This window comes from Arvicanthis niloticus, chromosome 6 (genome assembly GCF_011762505.2).
Source record: "Arvicanthis niloticus isolate mArvNil1 chromosome 6, mArvNil1.pat.X, whole genome shotgun sequence".
Classification (NCBI taxonomy): domain Eukaryota; kingdom Metazoa; phylum Chordata; class Mammalia; order Rodentia; family Muridae; genus Arvicanthis; species Arvicanthis niloticus.
The window spans coordinates 7,160,502-7,174,372 of record NC_047663.1 but is presented as its reverse complement, the minus strand read 5'-3'; the positions used below and the strand labels follow the sequence as shown (position 1 = coordinate 7,174,372).

General features: G+C 51.6%; 1 protein-coding gene and 1 long non-coding RNA gene across 4 annotated transcripts; one reads left to right on the top strand and one right to left on the bottom strand.

Moving 5' to 3' along the window:
* Nucleotides 1-578: 578 nt before the first annotated feature.
* Fdxr (ferredoxin reductase) lies at nucleotides 579-9,624 on the bottom strand. 2 transcript variants are annotated; one of them, XM_034506131.2, is made up of 12 exons: nucleotides 9,440-9,624; nucleotides 8,709-8,812; nucleotides 4,768-4,863; nucleotides 4,478-4,600; nucleotides 4,272-4,385; nucleotides 3,881-3,982; nucleotides 2,950-3,057; nucleotides 2,626-2,710; nucleotides 2,313-2,512; nucleotides 2,061-2,235; nucleotides 1,156-1,326; nucleotides 579-1,023 (listed from the first exon to the last, which is right to left on the bottom strand). In XM_034506131.2, the coding sequence occupies exons 1-12, from the start codon at nucleotides 9,516-9,518 to the stop codon at nucleotides 893-895; spliced, it is 1,488 nt and encodes a 495-aa protein (XP_034362022.1). In that variant the 5' UTR covers nucleotides 9,519-9,624; the 3' UTR covers nucleotides 579-892. The 2 variants fall into 2 exon arrangements, with proteins under 2 accessions (XP_034362022.1, XP_034362023.1); XM_034506132.2 differs by having other exon boundaries at nucleotides 2,061-2,232; nucleotides 9,440-9,623.
* A 28-nt stretch (nucleotides 9,625-9,652) lies between these two features.
* Nucleotides 9,653-12,080, top strand: LOC143442613 (uncharacterized). 2 transcript variants are annotated; one of them, XR_013110918.1, is made up of 3 exons: nucleotides 9,975-10,281; nucleotides 11,409-11,563; nucleotides 11,659-12,080. It is a non-coding gene; the product is annotated as an uncharacterized LOC143442613 (long non-coding RNA). The 2 variants fall into 2 exon arrangements; XR_013110917.1 differs by having other exon boundaries at nucleotides 9,653-11,563.
* The last annotated feature ends 1,791 nt before the right edge of the window (nucleotides 12,081-13,871 follow it).

The window sequence follows — 13,871 nt, the reverse complement described above, 5'->3', positions numbered from 1 at the left end:
AACCTCGGAGAAAAACACCAGTCTGCCAGGAGCCCTGGGTTTGAGCCCTCAGTTCCCTAGCCGTGTGACCTTGGGCAGTTAATTTTGAGGCTCTTTCAGTGTATAAGTAAGGCCGCATCTTGCTGCCATAAGAGGCCTTAAACTGCCGTAGGCTGAAGTCGCTTTTTGAAAAGGCTTGTGGATTTGTCTAGAAGCTTGAAAAGGGAAAGACACCAAGTGTGTGGCGATTGGAGGGCCAGGCCAAGACTGCCAGAACCCAGGAGAGACAGGGGCAGAGTGGGGCATCTTCTTTTGTCACTGTTTCTGTGTCCTGGGGGCACCAGGCAGCGAGGTCAGTAGGGCAGACTTTTTAAGGGACTTATCACCAGTGACTGAAGTGTGAACTGAAGACGGAGGCAGAAGCAGCAGAGAATAGACAGGAAAGGGAGGGTAGGTGCATACCCCCCACCCCCATCCCCACTGTCCCCCAAGAGGCTCTTGAGAAAGGATCTGTTTCCTCATTTCTATCTGGCAGCCACAGGCAAACTGGGGCCACAGAGTGACAACCTCCCTCAAAAAAAGTAGCTGACAACCATGGGTCTTAGGCACATCTGTTTTATTTCCACTGTGTTCGTTCTAGAGGCCCTTCAACGCCCATCAGGAAGGAAGTGGGATGGGTAGGGTCAGTCTGTCCCTCCATCCATCCCTAGCTTCAGGTTCCCTCCTCAGCCTAAGCCCATACTGGGCGGTCAGCTTGCAGAAGGCAGAGCTCAGAGGTCCCTGGAAAGGCCACAGCTTGGCCTCCAGGCCAGAGCAGTCAGCACTGTGATGGGAGAAGGGTCCAACCCAGACTGCCCCAGGCCCCTCCTCTTGCACAGATCTTCTCTCGAGCGGTAGGGGCTGGGGTCCGGGTTCAATGCCCCAGCAGCTGAAGCATCTCTCTTCGATCCACCAACTTCTCCCTTGGTTTCCCAGTGCCCTGGCCTCGAGATACTTCCTCAGCATCCAGCTTCTCCCAGTCTGAGAAAGAGACTGGCTGGACCCCTGAGGTGGCGGATAGGAAGCCGGGCTAGTGCCATCACCTCCTCTCAGCCCCTTAGGGCCCCCCTCCCAAAGGGTAAAGTTTCAAAGACAAGCCATCCGCCCCACCCCCAGCCCTCAGCATTAGGTTCCAACCTCGACTGCTAAGCAGGGACTGAATGGCCGTGTAGCCAGGTCTGGGGCCAGAGGGCAGCAGCCCGGCCTTCAGATCCTCCAGCAGCACCTGGCTGGTGAGGAAGCTGTCCGTCATGGTTGTGGTGATGACACCTGTGGGTCCCCTCTTCACCCAGCCACTGCAGTAGAGTCCTGAGAGGGGCAACAGAGATGGCAAGGCTGAACACTGCCTGGCAAGTCTGTATCATGAACTATACACACATGCACATGTAAACATTCTTCCATGTCTCCCAGTAGACCACAGAGGCTGGGCCCACTATGGCCACTGACTCACTATGACAGCTGTGTGTGTGTTGTTGTTGTTATGTTTTATTTTTTTCTAGGCAGGGTTCCTGTGTAGCTGTGACTGTCCTGGAACTCACTCTGTAGACCTGATAGGCCTCAAACTCAGATCTGCCTGCCTTTGCTTCACGGGTGCTGGGACTATGGGTGTGTGCCATTATGCCTAGCCCATGACAGAGTCTTGTTTTACCACACTATCCTCCCTCCCTCAGCTTCCCTGTGGAAGAGCCGCTCCCTGGGGACACGAGCCGAGACTTGCTTGTCACAGTTGAGCAGGCCCTTGGTGATAATTACTAAATGAATGAACAACAGGATGAGCCTGTAAGTAAGCGGACAGATGCTTCCCAAGGGCAGGGGGTGATCTCCCTCCAGCGGCAGCACTGGCCTCAGCCGACTTTTACTGAATGACAATGACGGCCCAGCTTGCCTGAGCATTTGGCCCAGAGGGCAGGAGGAAGGAGGGCTCTGTCTTAGAACTGGGCCTGTCTCAAAGCTGTCTCAGAGCACATCAGTGTAGACTGCGTGGTCTTGGCACTCCAGCCTCCCAGTGTGCTCAGGTGCCCCGCCTTCGCTCACCATCTCACCTGGTACATTCACAACCCGGCCCTCTATGTTGGGGATGACTCCAAGCTTGGGGTCAAAGGGTACGCTGGGGTCAATGGGGCGACTCTTATATCCAACGCTGCTCAGCAGCAGCCCACAAGGGAGATCCTCCACATCTTCTGTGGGTACTGCCCGAGTGGACTCTCCAGAGCCCTGCTGGGGAAAATGTGGGTAATGCCAGGACGGGATATGGGAAGCCTAAAAAGGGGAAGTCTGGGTAACATGAGACTCACCTCCAGATTGGTAACTGCCAGGCGGATGCCTGCTACCCGCTGACCATCTGGGGTGGGTAGCACCTCCTGGGGGCTTCGGAAAAAGCGGAGGCCCCAGGCCTTGGAGGCCAGCGCCTGGCGGGCAGCCTCTTCCGCTCCTGGCTTCTCTGTGGCTGTCCGAAGCAGCAGTTCTGTCAGTCGCCTCCTTGGACGGGGGACATCTGTCAGCAACGTGGAATATTTCAGGGTGTCCCTCTGATCACCTGTCCCCAAGCCTCACTTGTCCTAGGACATCCCCTTCCTGTGAGCTGGGGGGCTGGACTTGGCCCCTCACCCTTAATTCTGTCCTGGAGGCCCAAGAAATCCGAAGGATCCAAAATGGGCCGGGTTCCTGGTAACTGAATCATCTCCCGAAGTTCCTTGAGGGTGGGGATCGGGGGAGGGGGGAGTCAGGTCCAGAGCACTGGGCCCACCAGAGTTCAGCCCTGGTGGGAAAGACCATCAGCAGTATGGGGAAGGACCACAGCCTTTGGGCCCTGCCCACTCCCCTGTTTCATCGAGGGAAACAGCTACTCCCAAGGGCTCTGCAGCACTCCAACACATATGAAGTGGAAACTTTTACTTAGAACCCTGGCTCCTCCCCTTCTGGACCCAGTACCTTAATGGTGAAGGCTACTTGCAGTGGTCCACGCCGGCCCACTATCCACACAGTCTTCACCCGACTCTGCCTCAGGACCCGTAATGCAGCCTCTGTGATGTCTGTTTTCTGGCACAAAAGGAGGCTCGTAAGGGCCAGGCACAGTGAACCAGGAGACAGAGGAATGGGTATCTCTGTGAGCTCAAGGCCAGCCTGATCCACACAGTAAGTTACAGGCCAGCCAAGGCTATATATTTGATCTCCATTCAAAAGAAGGGGAAGGAGGGCTTGACTTGGAAAAAAGGGACTCAGGCTAGTTGGTCTAGGTCCCACTCTGATCTAGAGAAATCAATCGGCCCAAAAACTATACCACTCCTCCCCCTGGTGGCCACATAGAGCATTGATGACAATCCTGTAAATGGCTCCTAGGTAACAAACAGTACTTGTACAAATTCTTTCACTCAGGAAGGTTTTACTGGCAGCCTATCACATGTCCGGAACTAAACAGGCTAGTTTGGAGCCTCATATAGTTCTTGTTTTGTAGGGAGAGAGATATATTCATCAAACCTCATCAGCGTAAACCTGAAGAAGTGAAGCAAGGCTATGGAATGGACGTAAAGGTGACTAGTGGGTGAACCCGGATCGCAGAAGGGACACCTACACAGGACGGCCTGGAAAACCTCCTGGCAGAAGGGACAGCTGAGCAAAGAATGAGAAGGAGGAGGGATGTAAATTCTTAACTAGCAGGAGGTCAGTCCAGATGATCCGAAGAAGGAGAGAGTGTGTGTAAATACCCAGAGCACACTGGGGTGTGAAGGTATCTTCCCTGGGCTCCTGCAGGAAACAGGCACTGGGCTGTTGGGAGGGATGAGACCTGAATCACCCCGGCAGGAGCATTCTCTCCTCAATGTGCTCCCACCTCCACCCCTCCAGCCTCTGACTGACCCCTCACCTCCAGGTGCTCAGGTGGGGTCAGCAGGATCCGGGCCACATCCAGAGCCACATTCCCCTGTCCCAGAATCACGGCTGTGTCACAGCTCAGATCCGGCACCAGCTGGAAGAGAAAGGTCTTGATAGGGTATCCCTATCCTCAGTCCCAGTTAGGCTAATCTCATCTGCAGACACCTTAGGCCATGTCTGCTGTGCCCCCAGGCTGCCCCAGGCAGTCCACTCTACCCCACTTCCCTCTCCCAGAGCCCCACAAGTCTCCACAGCTGACCTGCCTCAGCCATTGACGTCTCACATCAACCTCAGCTTTCTCCTTACTGCCTTGACCTCTAAACCCAACACCTTGGGATGCCCTGACTCCAGCTGGAAGCAACAGGGGTGTCCCTCAAACTCACCTCCTGGTTCTCAGGAAGCCCATTGTACCAGCCCACAAAGGCCCTGGCTGAGACCACTCCAGGCAGGTCCTCGCCAGGAATTTCCAGGCGCTGGTGGTCCTCTGCTCCATAACTCTGAGGAAAGATGCAGCCATGCCCCAGGCCTCAGCACCAGCCTCCTGCCTCTCGTGGCCCCTCCTCTCATGGCCACGCCCCTGAGCACTCACCAGCACCACAGCATGGTAGGCTTCCCTAAGCTCTGGAACCGACACATCCCTGCCCACCACCACATTGCCCCGGAAGGCACAGCGGTCTGAGCGGGCTGTCTGTGTAAACGTGTTGATGACATTCTGCCATGAGGCATGGGGGGAGGAACATTAGAAGGTAGGGTAGCTCCTGGGAGCATGTCAGTCCCACTCTCAGCCCCCCACACCAACCCTGATGCCCAGAATGGGCCTCTTATGTCAGGGAGCCTTCACCATCTCCAACACCACCCTCCACCCCAGGCGGCACATACCTTTACTTCAGGATGGTCAGGTGCCACACCAAAGCGCACCAGGCCAAAGGGCACGAGCTGCTTCTCGTAGATGTCTATGTGGGCTTGGGTGTGGTGCTGAGGGAGAGACACAGCCGGTGGGCTCAAGGGGGAGGCTGGGCCCCCGACAGGGCCACCCTTCCCAAGACAGAGCAAGAAAACCCAGCTCAAATGGCCAAGGAGACTGGCTCTACTCATCCATGATCAGAAAGAAGGCCCCAGCGTCCCTTCTGCCCAGATAAGGGTTCTCGAGGAACAGAGCAGCAAGAGACACTGAGGTCAGATCTCAGGGACTTCCAACAGAGAATGTGAGGAACTGGAAGTGTCAGGACTTCATCCTCAGGTCAGATGTAGGTAGACCTTTGAAGGACTTCATGAAATGTTGGCCGTGTGATCTGAGGACCTGCCTTAGCTCTGAGTCTCCAAGATGATGCCACTGGGACACGGATCAGCAAAATGGGAAGTCGGGGACAGAGAAAATGGGGTACAGCTGGGGCATGTAGGGACAGAGAAACTGGGGCACAGCTGGGGCATGCGGGGACAGAGGAGGTAGCAGTGGGCCTACTCCCATCTTTAGAAAAACAGTCTGGCTATTTCAGCTGCCCCATGTCACCTGTCCTCCCAAGGCACTTTGCAGGGTATAGGGAAGGTCTGAGATTGGAACTAGCCAAATGAGCCTGGTCTGGCTCTGCTGACACCAACGGCAAGGGCCCGGTAAGTCCCAGAACAACCCTGGGCCTCAGTCTCCTTCTCTGTGAAGTGGGAGGCCTTGGGGAAGGTGAGTCAGGGAAGACGGTAGTCAGGGTAACAGAGACCTGTGCCCTGACCTCTTCCACCCAGCTCAGAAGGAATCAAGGTGGATGAGTTCCTGCCTGTCACCCCTGGCCTTTGTCCGTATCCTGCTCGCTGGCCATAAGTCCAGCCCCTCCAGCCCATCTGCCGTTTGTCCTTGGCCAGCCCCTAAGTGGCCTCCCAAATGGCCCTTCTCACACTCCATGGAAACTGAAGCTATGAATAGCTCATGGAGAACTGAAGCCGTGAAGTCCACAGCCAGAGAGCCAAGGCCAGTCCCACCACTAACTGCTATGTCCTGGGGAAAGGTGCTGCGCAATAGAATGTCCCGTCCCTCTGGATCACACTCAAGGCTGAGTGAGTCAGGCTCGAGTGCTGGCCTGCACCCCCCACCATGTGAGGACACAATGGACTCAGGATCCTTAACAGCTGTGGCTTTCCCCTTCCCCTTCTCAGGGCCACAGGTCAGAGTTCAAACTGCTTAGCCTGCTAGCCATCCCTGACACACGCTGGCCTCACTGTCTCCACCTTTTACTCCATCCTGCTGCAGAGGGAGTCTTCCTTCTGGACACAAGGTTCCCTCCCAGCCTACCTATCCACAGTAGCCCTGATCTCACACACAGACCCATCTTCCAAGAAACCTCTCTCTCCTCCTGCCAACTGTTGCTTCTCTGGCCCTTTCCCTAAGATGGACAGTTCTGGAAGCACTTCTGCTCTGAGGTCCCCTGTTCTTCCTGGACACACACTCTCTATGTCCTAGGGAAGCCTTACCTCCTCCCTCCTGTAACCTCAAATCTTGTAGGCCTGATGTGGCCTCTCTATCTCCCCGCTCCCCCCGCCCCCCACTCTATCTCTTTTCCCATCTGAGACCCAGGATGCCTCACTCCACACATTGAAGGCCATATGCCTCACTCCACACATTGAAGGCCATTCCTGTTCTCTGCCCTTTCCCCTCTATCCCTGTTTCCTTTCACCTCTACCCCTGGAGCTCCGGCTGCGGCCCTTGACCTCCCCTTTCACCTTGACCTATTCGGTCCACATCCTTTCCCCCACTCTCTTGTTCTCTGGGCAAACAGCCTTGCTTAAGTCTACCCATCAGAGAGAACATTCCCAATGAAAAGTGGGCTGGGGGAATAGCTAAGGGGTCGGATGCTTGTCTGTCACTCACAAGGCCCTGTGTTCCATCCCCAATGGAGGCTTCCTTGTTTTTCCTTCCTTAAATATGTTTTTTTTTTTTTAAAGGAAAAAAAAACTTATCCGTATGTGGGTGTGGAGCATATGCACATAAGTACAGGCACCTGAAGGGACCACGAGGTGGGTTCAGAGCCCCTGGAGTTACAGACGGTTGTGAGCTGTTCTGAGTGCTGGGAACCAAACTCACTCTTAACCACTGAGACATCTCCCCTCTCCCCATCTGCTTGAGATGATTCACTGAGGCCTGTTTTCTAAGTCTGTGAGTGTCAGAATCCTCCCCATATCTCCACCAGAGTGTTTGCTTAAAACTGCTGATTCCGAGATGCCCAGTCATAGAGTTTGGTTAAAACTGAGCTGGACCCAGACTCCAGTAGGGAATATGGCCAGAGCTCAGAGAAAGCTACTCAAGTCTACAATGTGCTCAGTGGTTTGTAGGTACCCTGTGATAAGGGCCCTCACCCCTTCACCCCTAGGATACTCAACGGTCTTCTGGAATAGGCTCTGGGAGATGCCCAGGAGCTACTGTCCTTCCTCCAGCCTTTGTCCACATAATTCCTTGTTCCCGAGACTCTCCTGCTACTCTATTCTCACATCCTCCATAAAATGCATTTTGGATACTTCTCCCTCTAGACTGGGCTAGCCCTTCCCCTCCCCCCCCCCACCCCAGCTTAAGCCCTAAAATACCTTGTAAACCAGCTGCCTCAAGCTACATTGTCAGCTCCATAAGCAGACCACATGCCTGCAGGGCAAGATCTGGACCACTGAGAAAACACCAAGAACCCTGTCTTCTAGGTTCTATTCCCTCACCCTCAGTGCCTCTTATAAGTACCCTCCCTGATACCAACCACACCACCCACCTACCCACCCCAACCCTGAGAACCCCTAAGTCTCCATCCCAGAGCCCAGGCTGACTCATATTGGGACCAGGGAGCTTGCTGAAGCCCACACATGGTCTTCAGTGCATCTGAAGCATACATTCTCTAGGGGACAGCTTCTGATCACGCTGACCTGTGTATATCTTCATATGTAGCCACGGATGCAGTCATCCATGGGTCACTTCTCAGCAGAGGTCTCCATGAGACCCTCCTAGTGTCTGTCCCAGGGAAACCAGGCCACTGGGTCACTCTGTCTGTCAAATATCTGCATGTGTCATCAATATAATCATCGCCCTTTCTTCTGTCCTGTTGGTATTACAGGACAAAAGTTAAGACACTGTCTTGTCTCAGTCAATCTCAGTATCCTGTACTTTTTAAAAATACTTATTTTATCATTTTTAGTTATGTGCAAGAATAAAGGGCCAAGCAGAGGCCAGAAAAGAACACTAGGTTCCCTGGAGCTGAGTTTTGAGCCATTGTGTGGGTGCTGGGAACCCAACTCCCATCCTTTGGTCCTCTGTGACAGCAAACACTCCTGACCATGGAGCCTTCTCTGAAGCCCCCTGCCCCCTTCCTCTTTTGCTTTAAAATCTGAGATGGAGTTTCCAGTACATCTGGAGGCCTTGAGGGCCTATCTGGCATGACTAATACTGAAAGCTTTGAGACCTTGGCCTTTAATAGAAAAGAATGAGTGTGGGGAGGGCTGGGGCTGTGGGGAGGGTGAAAAGCTGCGGACAAGATGGCCTTGAAATGTAAAATGCTGGAGATGAAGCAGAAAGACAAGGGGAGGCTGGAGCCACCCCATAAGACTGAAAAGACCTTCCTGCAAAGTGGACACAGCAGCCCATCTGTCCCTGACCACCATCCATGGGACAAACCGTAAGGGACAGGCCGTAAGGAGCATCAGCTGTACCTGTGGAATCGGGTAGAAAGGACACACACAGCTTACACGAGTCGGAAGCCCCTTCCTAGCCAGGCAAAACAAAGGGCTGGAGCCTACTCCCAGAATTGGGGTGAGAGATGAATGGTGAGAAGGGAATCTGGAGGGAGTGACTCACTCACCTTTAACAAGTGTTGGGCTGTGTAGAAGCCAGCTGGGCCACTGCCAACCACACAGATCTGAGGGGTCTTCTCCTGTGTGGAGAAGTACCGGCAGAAGCCTGGGGCTAAACAGAGCAGGGGACAGCAAAGTCAAATCAACACTCTCCTACCACCCCAAACCAATTCTGTGCAATTCTGTGCAATTGCAGCTTGCCCTTCGCCCTCACCTGCACCTTCCTTTTTCTGTTCCTCAAAGCTTCACCATTTCATCTGAATGCCAGAGCTGCCTTTATCCAGAACCCCATGCCTCACCTACAAACAATGATGATAATCTGCCCCAGACCCCCTTAGCCCCCCGGAGCTCTTCTGCAACAGCACTTCATTTTTCTTGTGAGGTTCCCTGTGTGATCTCACATCTTCATAACCCCATCACGTTTCTATCTTACTTTTTCCTATTCCTTCTTATATCCTCATATGCTCATATCCTCACCTCAGAATTGCCTGTCACCTCCATTCACGTCGTATCACACAGGGAGAACTCATGGTTTATCCTTTTAGCTTTTACTGACCCCTGTCTTACCCAGCCATCTCATTGCACAGATCCTCCCCTCTACACCACTCCCATTTCTCCCGCAAGAGCAGACACTTTCAGCTTCGCCCCTCTCCAGCCCTGCCTCAGCTCTGCTCCGACCCCCGCTCTTGATCACAGGCCTCCCCTCGCCCTGGTGCAGCCCCAAAAGCCCTGCTCCTACTCGGAGTGCTCCCGGAGGGAGGCAGCCGAACCCCAGGCCACGCGGACCAACGCCACCAGCGCCAGCAGCGAGGAGCCATGGCTGAGAACAGCAAGCAGCAAGCGGAACAACTAGCAATGACTCTTTAGAGCTGAGCGCAGGTCCTGCAGCCCGCGGGGGACGCTCCTCTGGACCCGCCCCATCACTGTGGCCCCGCCCCAAACCTCACCTTCCTCTTGCTTAAAAAGTTCAACTTTGAGACTTCGCTATTTCCGAAATAACCACGCCCCCAAAGAGAACCACGCCTCAATTTTACTAAGGCCCCGCCCCTAGAAGGCCAACCCTCAAAAGCTTAACAAATTTCTCCCGTCTTCCTCATCCCTCCAGATGCCGGAAGTCTAGATTTGAAGAAACGCGAATCCCCTAAGCTGTCTCAGTTGCTCTTGGAGAAGGGAGCCAATTAGAAAAGAGCTTACTTTATGTAAAGCTTGACGCTCGTTGATGACGTAATGCTCCGTTGCCTTTTGATAGGGTGTCTTCCTGCCTGAGTGATTTTTGTATCAGCCAATCAGAAAGCCAGAGCTCGGACGTCTCTCGCGTACCCAGTCTAGGAGCCTCAGTTTTTAAGTCTGGTTGTTGAGCTGATGTGGCCTCAAACAATTGCTGTGCGTGTCAGAGCAGGAAAAGTATTAAACTCTCAAGGGCTTATTTCTAGTCACTTTCTTCCCGTCATGGCGGAGGAAACACGCGAAGAGGGTCCCCTCCGGCACTGAGACAAAGCCTGACCTTCAACCCGGATCCAACAGTTCAGGGATCAGTGTGAGACCGTACCTTAGGGGGCACCCAAAAGCTCAGTAATCAAGGTAAATCATATTACATGTTTTAAAAGAAAGTTGACGCAAAAACCTAAAAGCAATATTTTTTAATGTTTTTTTACGTTTATATATTTTATTAAATTATGGGGGCCGGAGTACACATACCACTGCGTTCTGATGGTATGTGGTAGTCAGAGGACAGCTTATTGGAGTTGGTTCACTACGTGAATTCCTGGGTATCAGACTCATTTAAGGCCTCGAGACAAGCAACTTTACCCTCTTGCCGACCCACAAATATTTTCTGCACAAGAACGGTAGAATGCTCAATGTGCACGAGACCGGTTACACCACCAAAAATGTAATTAAAATAAGGGCAAGATCCATTGTCACCTCTGACCAGACAAGCCCAATGCTTCTCCGAGGGTCCTTCTCAAGATTCTTTGAAGACTAACCTCTTATCCCCACAACATCTGATTCTTGTTTATTCTTGTTGAAGATTGAACCCAGGAGCTTACAAAATTGCTCTACCTTTTAACTGCACCTCCTGCCCTAGCTTAATTTTGTATTCCATAATTCAGCTACAAAGCTAGCCTGGGCTACAGAGTGACACCTGATCTCACAAACAGTGAGAGATAAATGGCGGTGGGAATGTCGTCATACCAACAGAAACTGGCCTGACTAGCCTGACTAATCTGGATTTCTTGGGCGAGAGGAACGGCTGGGTGTCAGCTTGGTGAACTTCATGGTGACTGGGTCCATTTCGACTTTTAGGCTGGTCTATTGGAGCCTTGTGTAGGAGTATAATAATCCAGATGTTTCCCCTGTTTTATATTTCATATTTTTTTATACTAGTTTAAGAATGTTTTTAGCCAGGCCGAGGTGGCACTTGAGAGGCAGAGGTGGGCAGATCTGTGAGTTCAAAGCCAGCCTGGTCTACAGAGAGAAGATGAACAAAAAAAAAAAAAAAAAAAAGAAGAAGATATTTTTGGTTGAAGTTTAACATACAGAAAAGTGCACACATAACCACCATAGTTGATGGGTTATGAGGTAGTAAGTTATCGTAATGTGACCCACACCCAGATTGAGAACCCCAGCGCAGTCAGTATCCCAGAATCCTCTGCTCTACTAATCACTCCCCACTTTTTTTGTTTTGTTTTGTTTCTTTGTTTTTCAAGACAGTGTTTCTCTGTGTAGCCCTGGCTGTTCTGGAACTCACTCTGTAAACCAGGCTGGCCTCGAACTCAAGAGATCTGCCTGCCTCTGCCTCCCTAGTGCTGGGAGCAAAGGCATGCGCCACCATCCAGTGGCTCCGTCACTTTCTTATTGAGAGGTAAATATCATTCTCTAATATGTCATTGTGTTTTACGCCTGCCCCAGCATGCTGCCCACCTATATATAAATTACTTACTTATGTATCTTATGTAGATGGATATTTTGTCTGCATGTACATCTGCACACCAGAAGATGGCGTCAGACAGTTGTGAGCTGCCACGGGCATGCTGGGAATTGAACTCAAGACTTTTGGAGAAAGCAGTGCATACTCTTAACCACTGAGCCATCTCTCCAGCAGTAACAGATTTACACATGTACTGTTCTTTTATTTTGTTTTGTTTTTCAAGACAGAGTTTCTCTGTAGCCTTGGCTGTCCTGGAACTCACTCTGTAGACCAGGCTGGCCTCTAACGCACAGAGATCCACCTGCCTCTGCCTCCCGAGTGGATGGACCTCTGATCCTCTGCAAGTGCAGCAAGCGCTTTTAACTTCTGAGCCATCTTAAATGATCACATAGTTAAAATTTTGTGACATGCAAATTACTTGCTTATAAGTAATAAAGTTTTATTGGGACAATACCATGTTCATTTTTTAATACATTTAAAAAATCATATAATGTATTTGATTCTATTCATGCCCTGTTTCTCCCCCAGTCCCTCCTAGATCCACCCCACAACTGCAACTTCATGGTTTTTGGTTTTTTTAATAACCCACTGAATCCAGTTCCTGCTGCTCATATACTCATAGCATGATGATGGACTTACCAGGGGCCAACCCTTAAAGAAAACTGACTCACCCTCCCCAGAAAACATCAATTGTCAGTAGAACCTCAGTTAGCAACAGGGATTTGTAAACTCTTCTCCCCTTTTGGCGATTTGAATGAAAATGGCTCCCATAGGCTCATGGGGCGTGGCACTATTAGGTGTGGCCTTGTTGGAGGACACATGTCACTGGGGGTGGGCTTTGAGGTTTCAGATGCTTAAGTCAGGCCCAGTGTCACTCTTCCCACTCCCTGAGGATCCTGTAGGACTCTCAGCTCCTCTCCAGCACCATGTCTGCCTGCATACCACTATGCTTCCCACCCCGACAGTAGTGGACTAAATGTCTGAACTGTAATCCAACCCCAATTAAATGTTTTCCTTTGTAAGAGTGGTCATAGTGTCTCTTCACAACAGTAGAAACCATAGCTAAGACGCCCCTCTATGCTGTAATCTTCACTGGCTTGATCTTACATCAGCAGCCAATGGCTGTTGTGAGCTCATTAGTACAGGAGTCCTGTCATGTCCGGAAGACAATGTTCTGCTCTGCTCTTCCCCGACCTCTAGCCCTGACAGGCTTCCTGCTCCCTCTTCCACTGGGGGATGGGGGGTCCCTGAGCCCTGGGGGCATGTTCATATGGCAGTCCCACTTTGGGGGCACAGTTGAGTAGTTGTGACAGAGATATTGTTCACAACTACTATTTACCTGTCCCTTTTCATAAGATTTGACCCCCTGCACTGGACTGCAGGCTTCATGATGGTGGTGGGATGCAGGGGCAGTCTCATTCACTCATGCCCAGAGCATCACACAATGCCAGCCATCCAATGGCTAAGCATAAGGAATTTCTTTCTCTATATTTTTTTTCTCTTAGACAAGGTCTCAGATAGCCCAGGCTAGCCTTGACTTGCTATGTAGCTGAGGATGACCTTGAACTCCTGATCTTCCTTCCTGTCTCTAACTCCTGGGTGCTGGGAGTTACTGGCATGTACCACCAGTCCTGGTGTAAGCAGTGATGGGGACTGACCCCAGGGTCTTCTGCATGCTAAGCAAGCACTTTGTCAACTGAGCCTCTACATCAGTCCCTGAAGAATTTATATTAGCTGGGTGTGGTGGTGCACAGCTTTAGTCCCAGCTCTCAGGAGGCAGAGGCAGGTGGATCTCTAAGTTTGAGGCCAGCCTGGTCTACAGAATGAGCTCCAGGACAGCCAGAGCTATACAGAGAAACCATGTCTCAGGAAAAAAAAAATGATAAAACCACCAGATATCCTGTCAATGTAGAAGAAGGAGATAGAAATTCAGGCTCAGACACCCAAAATCTCTATAGGGCTTCCCATTCAGAAGCAGCATCTCTGAGGGCCACCAACATGGTTTCTGGAGCCACAGAGTTCAGATCCCTAGTCTGAATTTCACAGTTCAAGTCCCTAGTCTTAACATCACAGTCACAGTATTGAGAGGCTTCATGTCAGCTTCTTTTCTCCCCATTTATAATATGAGAAAGATTAAAATTAGATGACAGATACAAGCATCTAGCCTGGCCTAGTGGGATACCTTTATTCCCAGCACTTTGAAGGGAGAGGAAGAGCAGAGATTCTCAACCTGTGGGTCATG

Coding starts and splice junctions, on each gene's coding strand:
- Fdxr (XM_034506131.2), bottom strand. CDS start 9,518: ATGGCTCCTCGCTGCTGGCGCTGGTGGCGTTGGTCCGCGTGGCCTGGG. Junction 8,813..9,439: donor TCCCTCCGGGAGCACTCCGA/GTAGGAGCAGGG, acceptor TGCTCTGTTTAG/CCCCAGGCTTCTGCCGGTAC. Junction 2,711..2,949: donor AAGTAGCCTTCACCATTAAG/GTACTGGGTCCA, acceptor CCCACCCTCAAG/GAACTTCGGGAGATGATTCA.